This window comes from Vipera ursinii (assembly GCF_947247035.1).
Source record: "Vipera ursinii genome assembly, chromosome: 2".
Classification (NCBI taxonomy): domain Eukaryota; kingdom Metazoa; phylum Chordata; class Lepidosauria; order Squamata; family Viperidae; genus Vipera; species Vipera ursinii.
In genome coordinates, this window is record NC_139513.1 from 271,107,056 (window position 1) to 271,120,468 (window position 13,413).

At 36.4% G+C, this 13,413-nt stretch overlaps 1 protein-coding gene across 1 annotated transcript in view; it reads right to left on the bottom strand.

Annotated features, from left to right (window-relative positions):
* Window positions 1-13,413, bottom strand: part of ITGA2 (integrin subunit alpha 2) — a 73,531-nt gene that overhangs the window by 37,909 nt on the left and 22,209 nt on the right. Inside the window, exons 2-6 of the mRNA XM_083356548.1 lie at window positions 10,480-10,603; window positions 7,370-7,470; window positions 6,709-6,800; window positions 2,870-2,984; window positions 1,477-1,604 (exon numbers count right to left, since the gene is read on the bottom strand). Of these exons, the coding sequence (XP_083212674.1) occupies window positions 1,477-1,604; window positions 2,870-2,984; window positions 6,709-6,800; window positions 7,370-7,470; window positions 10,480-10,603 (560 nt within the window). The remainder of the gene's footprint in view (window positions 1-1,476; window positions 1,605-2,869; window positions 2,985-6,708; window positions 6,801-7,369; window positions 7,471-10,479; window positions 10,604-13,413) is intronic.

The window sequence follows — 13,413 nt, forward strand, 5'->3', positions numbered from 1 at the left end:
AATAATTGTTAAAAGAAATAAAAAGTAAAGCAACATAAACTAGCTTCATTAATCTGTTTCCCTTCATTCTACAAACTGTAGGCTTATTTTTCAATTTGTGCATAGACCAAAACAGTCTTAGTATGGTTGCATCCTATGGATGCAAAACTTTAACATTTATTTCTTTCCATACACTGCAGGCCAACTCCTGCTTCCAAGAACAGTTCCTGAGGACTGTGGAATTGAGTAATAACCCAGGTAAACTGAACTTGTAGAATAAAAACTATTTGGTAGAAAGAGCTTTAGAAGGTTTTCCATAACAATCAATTTTCTGCTCTGATCTGGCAACATCTGGAATATGATATCAAAGGACATTGTAGGTGAGTTGCACCATCCAAAGTCCAGTGTTACATTTCATGCAGCAAAAGTGTTTTCTATTAGTACAAAGCCTGCCAATATACACAAAACAATGTCTGAGAAGGGAATACTTGCTTTTATAACCAATAAGGTACGTTGTTCTATACAAAACTGGATTAAAATTGTTTTTGAATATTGATTCCAAGAAAACATGGTACCACTATGGACATCAAGTTGAAGCCTTAGATATTTCTTGCAAATGCTTTTTATCACCATACATCATGCTAGCCTACCATTTAATTATACTACCCTGAATTAGGTATAATTGGTTGGATTCACACAATATCATGTCAAAACCAGATCAACCACAGTATAGTTTAGTGGGTGCTATGAGCCAGAGCGTAATCTATTAATAATTTTTTTAAAAAAATGAATTCAAAGTCTCTATAAAAATTGGATTTCTTCATAGCAATGATAATATTGGCCCATTTCTTCTCTACAGAGTCATTTCATTAGGCAAGGTCAATGATTTGCTGGCCAATTTGATACCAGTAACAATGAAATGACGCATCACAGCAGTAGTAAAAATGTGTTAATTCACTTGTTCCTTATTTTCTAAAATACCATCAAAATAACAAATATCTATTTGTCTCAGGTATGGAACAAAAATACATAAAAATAATGAAAGGGAAAAGTAGCACTAATATTATGGAGGCCCCCTCAATTTATCTTGGGAGAAATTGAAGACCTAGTAGTAATTTGATGATAGCAATAGCACTTGGACTTATATAGTGCTCCATAGCCCTTTATAACACTCTCTGAGCAGTTTGCAAACATCAGCAAATCACTCCCAACAATTGGGGTCCTCATTTTACCAACGTAAAAGGATGGAAAGCTAAGTCAACCTTGAGCCCTGTCAGTATCGAACTCCTGGCTGTGGACAGAGTTTGTCTGCAATACTGCTTTCTAACCACTGCGCCACCAGGGCTCTTCAGTTTTAATTCTTATATTTTATCATTTTGTTCTTTCTGCTTCTCATGCTAAAACTGCAGAAAAAAATGTCTTCATGGCTACGAAAAATAAATATTTGTCAAGGAGCCAAAATCTACATTTGCATTGATATTGTTTTAAGTTGCTTACCTGTGTTTTTGTTGGCCCTATATCTAAACCTTGAACAAATTTTTTCAAAAAGTTTTTCACAGCTTCCCATGGATAAATACTGTAAGACGCATCACATACGATCACCAAATCAATGGCTGAAGAACAGTCTGAAAAGAAGAGGATAGAAATCACGTTTCTGTAAGAATTCTCTCCTTTGAAACCTGTGTCATTTTGTGTTAAACATTAACAGAGTTAAAGTTTTTTGCAACTTGCAATTAAATTCCATTCCTCCTAACAACGTAGTGTCAGTAGTGCAAGAAGACTATCCTTAATATATTGAAAGGAAAGCTGCCTTATTCAAGTGAGGAGAAATCACCATAACCATTTTTAAGAGGAAAAAAAAGATAGAGGTAGTCCTTGTTTAGTGGCCACAACTGGGAGCAGCAACTCAGTCACTGAGTGAAGCAGATGCTGAGTGAAACTGCAACTATGCTAATGATTTTCCTTCAGTTTTCCTTTGCTTTACAGATCTGCAAAGGTACGAAATGCGAGGATTTGTCAGAATCACTATCCTAACTGCAAATGGTCACTAAATAAGACAGTCATTAAAAGAGGACTACCTGTTATTCTTTTCAGGATTATAGGACACTGTGAAGTGGGAAGTACAGAGATTTAACTCTCTCCGTGCTAAATGGAATGAGGCAGCTATAGCTTCTACTTCAATCCTATTCCTGCTATCACTACCCTCCAGAAGCTATTTGATCTTCTAAGGAGCTGGAGAGAAAAGATAACGAAAAAGATTAGGAAGAAAAAGGAGGCATTCATATCTAGACAGAGCAGAAAATGAGATACTTACATTTGTATGGATGTTTGCTACAATCATTCAACATATAAATAGTAAAGACTAAAATGTAATATGGAGCCTTGCTTTCTTCTACATTATTTTGTTAGTTACCACTTAAAGTGGTCCGGTATACTTGCTCATCTAAACTGAAAATATAAAAGCTTTTTAAAATTCCCCAAATAATACAGGCAAGGGGCCAAATGTACTATTAAACATTTCTATAATCACAGCATTTAGGCCATAATCACAATGGTCTAAACATATACAAAAAATCTAGCAAAAATAATTATTGCTAAATAGCTCTCTCATGCAAATCCAGAAGAGTAACGTTTCTAGTTCAAAAGGCACATGAAAATTCATTAAAGGCTGCACCAATTACCTTATATTAAGTTTCCAAATATGGGCTGCAGAAATCTTGGTGATCATTAGGTGGCAACAACGAGAATCAAAAAGTTCCGAAAGCTTCTGCCACCTAGTAACCACCTGGATTTTTGCAATCCAAATCTGGCAATCCTATATTTCATGCATTTATTGTGTCCCATTTTTCATACAACTCTTATTAAAGTGTGTTGACACTCATTGCCTTACTTTGCACTGCAGGTGAAAAACTTCTCAGGATCTGAAAACTGGGACCAAATTCAGAACAGATTCCTGTTGCATAGTACTGGCTTCCACACTGTTGAGCCCACAAAGGACCACAAGCCTTAAAAACAAAATGTGAATTAATATTCTAAAACAAAACCAAAAATACAGCATCAGACAGTAAAGCAAGCATAGCTTTGATCTCTTTCCCCCCACAGATGACAGATTTATGGCATATTTTTCATAAATGTGCCAGAGCTTTTTAAACACATGCTTTGTTGAACAATCCAAAGGGACTAGCATAATGTTCAGCCTGAACAGGTGAGGCTCACACTAAACCAAAACCAAGCAAACTACACAGGTCTTTTGCCTGATGGTGCAATGAAGTGTATTTCTCTTATTATAAGTTTGTACCGTTCAGTGTGTCCTAAAAACACCAGCCGTTTGCCTAGCACACTCAGCACTCTGGCACTAGCACATTACCTTTGATAAGTATTCCCATTGTATGCTAGTTTATTCTCTTGTAATCCCTTCTTCTCCAATTTCCCCACTCTGCAAGGGAAATGTCTAAAGAGAGATTGTCTAAAGGGGATTTTTTCCCCTCTCTCTTTTTCTTCCCTTGCATTCTCCTCTGCCTGACACTTTATTTTCTCCCACTCCCCCACCTCACAGAGCAGAGAGATTGAAGTGGAAAGGATTACAAGAAAGTGATCAGGCATACAATGGGGAATATACCAGTTCTTCACCTGGTGTGCTTGGGGCTTTGAACTATTTGTGCAGAATCTTAGTTTAAACATGCAAAGTTCATAGTTTTTCTTATAAAAAAAAAAGGAAGACAATGACAAATTCCAAGAAAAAAGCAGAATTCCAGGCAGTTTTACATTATTATTAAAATTATTTATTTATTAATGACAGCACACAACATTTATCACCTATGTGTACAGGTGAGCTACTTTTGCTTAATAAACAGTTGGATCAGCCAGATCTTGGTGATTGGCTCAGAGGAGAATTGGGGAACCCTGAGCATTTCTAGTAGGCCTACAAATTGAATTACACCATAGACCAGGAATGTCAAAGTGCCAGCCCACGGGCCGGATGCATCACGCCAAAACTGTGCACACCCCATTGCTGGCAATGGGAAAAAAGTTATGATACATTGTGAGATGTCACGTGATGTTGTGAGTCTGACATGCCTGCCATAGACCAAGGATAGCCAACATTAGGTAAACTCCAGTAAAGTTGTTGAACTTCTGAAAATATCTATATTGCAGTATGCATAACTTTTCAATGCATCTGCTTTTAGTAATTCCCATAAATGCTGCACTATGTTGGAATGATCTCTGTAGTATAGGAAACATTATCCACAATGCAAGGAAGTCATAAGGGACTTAATTTTGTGTGTATGCAATATATAAAACTAAACCTACCGAACTGCACTTTTCAAGACTACGTAAATAATGTACTCTAAAAGGTTTCTCCAAACGTAATTTCAAATCTAATTATCAGTAAGCACAAAAAAATGTTGCTGAACTGCAAAAGTGAACTCTACTTTTAAGTTTACTTCCTCACACTTCTTGCATTAGAATTAAATACATATGTAAAATGGAATTTAATTCTCAGGATTAGATTAAAAAAGATTTTAAAGAAATAATTCCAAGTACAGCACAGTTCTTCAAATTATGGCCACATGTGGACATGGAATTGGATCTTCAGAAAGTACGTCTGAGGACAGGGGCCATCATAATTTTGAATGGTCGCTAAGCAACTGATCATAAATTGACAACTATCTGTAAATTACATTTAACAATGTATAATACATAAATTACTTATTTGTTAAGACAGAGTATAGTGTAGTTGTTAAGATCATGGATGTTGATCAAGAATTTGCATGTTCAAATCCCCATCCACTCATGAAATTCATTAGGTAACAAGAAATTAAAAGTTTTTATAAAAAAAACTCAAAACCTGTATCAGATTTTTAGATTACTGAGTTCCAATCCAATATGTTATTTTTAAGTGTTTGTGGTGTTTGTGACAGGAAAACAAGAATTACAATAGGACAAATTAAAGGCATTTGTTACATTGTCCTTGTTTAGAGCTTATCTAATGGAGTTCTCTTTAAATATAGCAGAAAGACAGAAGCTTCCTAATGTGAAAAATTCCTGTTCTTTTTCAGATTTCTTAGAACTAATTCTGAATGTTGTAATAGTTAATAATAAATCTAATTTTATCATACAGGAATTTGGAAAAAAATCCCCGAAAATAAGCCCTCTCCCAAAAATAAGCCCTAGCGGGATTTTTATGCATGCACCTAATGTAAGTCCTGCCCCCAAAATAAGCCCTAGTTTTGGAGCAAGGTGCATGTGTAAAAATCAAGCTAGGGCGGGCGTAGAGCTGCCCCATGCGTCCCGCACCTGCTTACTTAAGGACCGCTGCAGCCAGGCCTTCCATGCCCCGACACCTGTTACGCCATTGTCCAAGTTCTTCTGGTGCCGCCCCTCATGGTGCGAGGCTCATTGCACTGATCGCGCAGTTGGCCTTGTGGCATGAGTTGCTCAACAAGCCTTGTGGTGCGAATGGCAGCAATGGTATGATAGGTGCAATGAGCTGCACGGTGCGTTTGCGGCAGTGGAGCAATACGCTATGTGGTGTGCAGCTGCAAGTGGCCGCAGAAGAACTCAAGCAGCAGTGCAATAGGTGTCGGGGCATGGAAGGCCTGGCTGCGGCGGTCCTAAGGTAAGACATCTCCTGAAAATAAGACCTGGTGCCCCTTTTGGAGGCAAAAAATAATAATATAAGACTGGGTCTTATTTTCAGGGAAACACGGTACATATAAAAAAAAGAAATGAAATATTATATTGTAGGTAGAAGGCAAAAGTGTACTAAGTAAGATTCATAAATTTCATCATGAAAGATTCCTGAATGTGATATGCAAATTAAATAAAAAGCAAAACTGACATTTGGTTTCTTCATTGTTTTCCAATCCAATTATGGAGGGTTACTGCTTTAACATTCAACTCAGTCTCTATAATAGTACTGATTATAATTTTGTCAACAACCCAGGAAAGCATCACAACTGTAGCATATCTTAGAACTTTATAAAGTTGCAACAAAAAATAATATAGGACACTGGTCCTTATATATCAATTTACCCGTCCTTTCTCCCTCTTTTCCTTTTAAATATACACAGATCACTTTTATTTTGCTATTTTGGTGTTATAATTGGCTTGAATATAATGTCTTTAATTCCAACAAACCCTAGCATAGCTTCAGTAATTATTAGACTTAAGTTAGCATAACTTTACATTCTCATAGTGTTTTATAAATTCTAGTATTCCTTATGTCCTTTTGTAGCTATAGGTTTTAGTTTATAGCATTTAGATTATTCATTGTAAAATATAATTGTAATTTTATAGAATTGTTTTGTTTTAATACCTGTATCTTGTAACAGATATCTGTACCTTGCAATTTTACCTTAATTTTATCTTTATCTTTTGTTCTATCAACATGACTTTTTATTTCTATTTTACTGTAATTCTTAGTTATATGCTGGTGTATGATGAAAATAAAAATTGATTATTTGAGTGAAATTTATGTTTAGATGAAGGATAATTGTAGGTAGTTTCTAGGTGAAGTTGGCAATTCCCTACTATTTATGATATGTATAAAACAACTTTAAATATAAAATCAAATTGACATTTGCAGTTATTTGTTTCATTTAGAAAATAAATTTACTGCTAGAAATGTTATCTACTCGATACCTGTACAGAGAAAAGTAAAAACTACTATAATTTATCACTAACAGAAAGAATTTATATTTGTAGTCCCCACATCTTTATACTTACCAAAAAGCCTCCAGTTCTTTGATTTCTTACTAGAGTTAACCCTAGATTCATGTCCTTCTTTATCTCATTAACATTTGGAATGCTTGTAACAGCTAAAAAGAATAAATGAAAGTAAATCTGAGCAATACATTAAAAAGTATAACATGAAACTTGGACTATGAGTTGAATTGTAGAGCAAAAGTAGTACAATGTTTCTCAACTCTGGCAACTTTAGGATGTCTGGACTTCAACTCCAAGAACTCCCAGGTCAGCTATGACATCTTAACTATATTTTGTATTCCATAACTTACTGTTATCTGGCCAAAAGGGAAGAGAGAATTAATTTATAATTTTCCAGTCTTTGGACACAGTGTCCTTTCCTAAAGGAGAAGCCGCACAAGAGTACTCCAGCAATTGCATAGATTGTGGGGAGGAAGGAAGTGCAGGCTTTCCCAGACCAATGCACAATGGTTTTATTCCCAAATTTACCAGAGGTTGTCTAGCAATCTATTGCTGACTGTGGTTTGGTGCAGCACCAGTGAGAATATGACCAACAGCTGGGCTTCTCAGACTCTGGTCACCCATTGGACAGTAAGATGTGGACGCTGAAAGTAAATGGTTGTTACTTTATGAAGTAGCCACCAGAGAATACCAATCACAATAAACTGATAACACAACTTACTCTGTAGGTCCATCTTTGAACATTTGGATCCCTGTTGATGAACAGCACATTTATAGATATCTCCCATTCTATTTTCACTCCAGGGTGAAGAAACAAGCAACCTGAAAAATTGATAAACTCTTATTAAATGTGCTTGACATAATTGATTAAAGATTCAGTTTACCGTAAACGAAAATCTGAAAAGAACTCTTTTGTTAATGTGATACTAGACTTAAAAATCACATTTTTGGCTCTGCCAGAAGCCTTTCCCTACATGCTGCTCTCCAATTGCATCTCTATCATTTGTTACCAATAGCCACTTTGAGTAGTGATGACAATTATATTTGTCTGACTTATTTTAAGAGTCTGAAAGGCAGCGTGTCAGGCAGGGATACCTGTAACTGACGTTCAAATAACTTGAGAGGTTCAAAGCTCGAATAGGTGATTAAAGCTCCACCTATTTTTTATTTGCCTCACACATACAGATATCCGCCCTACAGACACCCATGCTAGAAGAACATTTCTATAAAGTCTGCTTTGAAGTAAATTGCAATTAGCATATAATGTGCTACAAGTAAATTATCAAATTCTATCAAACTTCTCTTTAAAAAAAATCATTTATCATTGATACATTTTTAAGAGCAAATTCTGAGACATTTCCAATATTATAGAGGGAGTGTTGGGGGAAGGTTGTCACATAAATTTGCCAAAGAGATATTTAACGATAAGAGTGAAGTTCTCCCTATTTGTAACTTGTTCCTAGAAAGCGTACCTTCTCCATCATGGTGTCTCTCTTCTGGAACAGCCTCTCCCCAACATAAGGGCAACCTTGACTACTGATTTTCCAGAGGGAAATTCTTTTTAATAGATTTCTATAGATTGATTGATGTTTTTATATCTTCTCACTGCCCCAAATTTCTGGGGAGAAGTTAGAAACCCAATTACTCTTCCCCCATCCTCTTTTCCACTCTTTTTTAAAAAAATATTTTTTGGCATTTTAATTCTTGTTAAATGTGTATTGCTTATCTTTTCCCCCTCTTTTATTAACACGTGAGATATAGACATACATACAACACGTGCGCGCACACACACACACACACACACACACACACACATATCTCTGGAAGGGACCTTGCGCGTCTTCTAGTCCAACCCTCTGTCCAAGGTGTGTATCACGTCTCCCCTGAGCTTTCTGTTCATTAGGCTCAACATACTTAGTCTTCTTAGCCATTCATCGTGTGATTTAGCCTTCAAACATCCTTACTTTATTCATCAACTTGCTTTTTTATGAATTGTTTCTCTCCTTTACACAATACTGTGACTAAGCTATTGTGGCGAACAATTAGTCAGCCTTCTGAAAGTCCTCCTCATGAACATTCTTGATATAGGTTGAAATTCTATGACATCAAGAACTGTTGTAACCATAAAACAGACTTTGGGAGGAAACAGAAGTAAGTACAAAATGAGCCTATGAGAGTAAGTAAATGCCTAGTAGTGCATATCAAGTCCCACATAACAGAAGATATATGGATTTCAGAAAAGTATATTTCAGGCTTTGTTGACACAAATACAGAACCTGGAAAACTGCAATGGAAATGTCTTAAGCTCATTGCTAATGAGTTAATTCCTACTTAAGTACTTTGAAGCTCTTTTCCCAGATTTGTCCCTACCTGGGTTCATGCACAGCTATCTTTTTTCTTCCCAGCCTGCCCACATTCCTCACAATGAAACAAATTGTTTTGAAGCCAGCCAATGTTTTAGTGTTCTTTCAATATATCAATATGTGCAACCACATGAACATACTTCTTTTATATTTAGTCGATCACATTTTAATCCAACCCTTTAATTTTTCTTCTTTCTGCCTCATTCAGTTTATTTTGTGTTTCTCCTGTCATACTTAACTCTTATTTCCACATATAATATTGGACAGAAAAGTGGTCTTTTGCATTGCCCCATTTAATTTTTCAAACACTCTTTTACTTCTTGCTAAAGATTGAAGCCTGCCCTACTGGTTTCTCTGTCCATTTTCCTATTTTCAGTGAAGAACTTACTAAGGTAAATGAATTTATTTGCTTGCTGTAGTTTTTTTACCATGTGTTCCTAATCCTTTTACAGATGAAACCATCAAGGGTACATCATATATCTTTATCTTATTTGTTGCTCAATGTTAAATTATTCACTAAATATTCTATTTATTCTCATGCATACTTTTATTTGCTTCATATACTGTTCTGCAAAATTTTCTCAAGTCTATATTTGCACAAAAATTCCATATTTTAGGCCTATCAGCCATCATGTTTCCTGTTAATCAATAAAGGTACACTAATCTTTATTTCTTTCATTCACATATGACCTGTTGAAAAGGACAAATCTGATTGGCACATGTGCCTGGCATAAAGCCACATTGCCCTTCCCAAATTTGACTTAATGTCACCTTTTGTTAAGTATCTTAGGCAAACTTTAACATTTATAGACTTACACACTATCTACAGTTGCAAAGTTACCATTTTATGACAGCAAATAAAGGTAGTGCTCAACTTACAACCATTCATTTAGTCACCATTCGTTACAATGGCACTGAAAAAGTGACCTATGACCATTTTTCACACTTAGAATCTCCATGGTCACATAATCAAAATTCATATGCTTGGCAACTAGCTCATATTTATCACATTTTACGACCTGACAAGCAAAGTCAATGGGAAACGAGATTCGCTTAACAACCGTGTTACTGATTTAACAACCGCAGTGAGACTTTTGAAGAAAAAATAATATATGTATCTTTAAATGGATGTTGTAAAAACAAGAATGTATTGTAAAGACATAAAAATAGGAAGATGTATATTGAGGAGTAGCCTTGTAAACTAAAGGAATGGCTTTTTTCCCCTTATTTTTAACTTTCTGTCTTAAATTGTTTGGATTACTTAATTCTTTTCAAAATTTTCATAAGGCATAGTAAGATGTAAATGTATATATACAAATTTTATCTACAGCTTTTTGAAAAACAAGGAGAAAAATAAAAAAGAAAGGAAATTATAATTCCCTTAAGAAATAAAAAAATCCTGCACAGTATAACAGATTTGATCCTTTCATTCTCTTCTTTATTGTGCAGAAAGTACAGTAATGCTTACCATTTGCCTTCTTGGTTTGTGATCTGTTGAACTAAATATCCAAATTGTTCATTTCGGGAACCAGAAAACACTTTAGCTCCTTCAAGGCCAATATTATATGCTTCACAGCAATTTTCAAATATGTCTATTAAGAAGAACAGAAATATTATCATAAAAAAATCAAGACGGTGGTGCTTTTCTTACCTTAACATTAGTTATACTCATTCATGATAATTTTATCATAATATCTAGGTCAGACATGTCAAACACAAGGCCTGGGGGCCGGATCCGGCCCGCGAAGTGGTTTCATGTGGCCCGCGAAGCCATCCTGGAAACAGTGAGGGAACGGCCCCTACTGCCTTGGCCCTGGCCCAGAGACCCTCCTTCTGCCAGAGACCCTCAGATCTGTCCCACTCCTGCCCAGGCCCCCATAGGCACCCTTGATGCGAACGATGTAGAGCTGGCCATGCCCACCCAGTAGGCCATACGCACTCTGGCCACGCCCACCCAGTAGGCCATGCCCACCCTGGCTATACCCACCTGGCCCCCTGAGGGCAACTGCAATGCTGATGCGGCCCTCAATGAAATTGAGTTTGACACCCCTGATCTAGGTATATTCTATGTTTCCATGAATATATATTTCACTCGGCACAGGATTTGTGGACTTTGTAGAAAGAATTCCACATCCATATAAACCAAAGTTTGTTCATGCATAGTTAAATTTATGTAGCAGCTGATTACCTGCAAACAACTAAAACCCAAAGAAGCCACTCTGTAACTTAGGATGTTCTGTGAACCAGCCAAGATCTCAGCTTCTACTGGTTAGGTACCAACAGAATAAAACTCTGCCCTGCCCCAAGGGAGCAGACACATTTACAACTTCAGACCATTCAAATGCAAATTTGAAGAAGGGATCTCAGAATAACAAATGACTCAACAGTAAAAAAAGTAATGAAATAACGTCACCTTTGAACTGAACTGTGGCAACCCACATGGTCATAGCCACGCAATTTTCTTGGAAATGATAGCCAACTGTTTTATACTGCCTTCTTTTTCTAGTATGTTTCCCCCCCCCCCTAATTTCGCAGTCTAGCTACAGTCCTGGATTTTCCCAGGTGGCATGTCTTTTAAGGACAATGATGTTTCCTATTGTTTTTTGTTTTGAAGTTCAAGAAAAACTACGCATTAGCAATTAACCCAACAAAATATCACTGTTTATACAATTTGCTATCATTTTAGAGTTCATAGGAATAAAATAAAATATATCTAAAATCTTCTCTTGCTGATATCTAATGAAGTGGTTTAGAATTCTGTACAAAGATAAACAGTGAAGAAAAAAATTACATCCTTCACTGTTGGGCTGAAAATATGTGGGAGTAAATTCAAGTAGACACAACAATTTATCCCTTTTTCCCAGCAGCCTTCCTTGTGACCATCATAACTATTTATCAATAGTTTTGTTAACTTTTCAAATCCAAGAACTCTATATAAACCTCTTTCTTATTTGCAGCGTCATAAGACCAGCTGTTCAAAAATAGACATTTAAGTTTTTTTAAATCTGTGTCTCTATAATTACCATGGAAGGCATGCACATTACCAACTAGTTTATATTTTAAAAACAAACAAATGTCCAACCATCAAGAATGACCTCATTAAAATCAGGAAACCTAATGCATGAGTGAGCATTTCTGAGCATGAAAGGCCACTATCTGTTGTAGAAAACAGAAACCTTTTCACCAGTCCCCAGACTGTTTATAGAAAACAGTTACTGGAACTACACAATTGTGTGTCACATTCCCAGGCAAATCAAGGTTATGGCATCTGTATGGCAGTCTAAACAGAAAATGCAAGTTCTTTGTGATTGGGTAAGGATGGATATCGTCTGAGGTCCAAATGCTTGTTTGCTACTACAAATGAGAGTAGTCCAGAATGGTATTATTTTATTACATTGTGAAAGTTTTCTTTTGCCATTATTGTACAAGCAACATTTAAGAACCACAGCTTACCATTCACTTGTAAATTACAGACCAATTCTTGATAGTACATAGTTGAAATAATACTGAAGTTTCTTATAGTGTATGCATTAGTTTTCACCATAAAGTAATTACATTAGAAGACGTTCTGCTGACACTAGAGGGTATTATTATTACTTTAATAGAGGACTAAAGTCTCTGTTTCAGCTGTAACTGTGCTGTCCTGCAGCAGTCGCTTCTTCACTGACAATGTCACTTTATTCTTCACCGGCATTTCAACAACTGAAGCTGTAAGAAGCAACATCAGTCCAAACCACTTATGTGTTATGCTAGACTTCTGCCTGACCACTTCCTATGTTAAATACAATGAAGGCTTCTCCAGACAAAATCACGGCTGTGCCACAGGTTTACCCTATTGTGGCCAATCTCTACATGGAAGAAGTAGAAACAAAAGCCCTAACCTCCACCCACTCAGTGGTATAAGTATGTGGATGATACTTGGGTCAAGATTAAAATACAGGAAGCAGAAGTCTTTACCACATAAAACTCTGTCGACAGATACATTAAGTTCACACGGGAAGATGTTAAAGAAAACAGTCTGGCGTTCCTGGACTGTGCAGTGAATATTAAAGAAGACAGGAGCCTTAACACTGAAGTTTACAGCAGCACCTCCCCCCCCCACACACACACTCCTAGAGATCAGTGTTTACATTTTGATTCTCACCATCCAATGGTGCACAAAATGGGTGTGACCAGAACTCTACAACCCCGGGCTGAAAGTTTGCCTACCAATAAAGAGGGGGAAAAAGAAGAAATAAAACAAATCAAGAACTTCTGGCTATCCTAACTTCATCAAATTCACCCCTCCAAGCAAAGTCCCAGCAGAAGCTCCTCCATAACAGACAAAGAGAACAACAAACGAAGCAATGTTGTCATTCCATATGTTGCAAAAATATCTGAAAAGCTCAGGAAGATTTTCAAC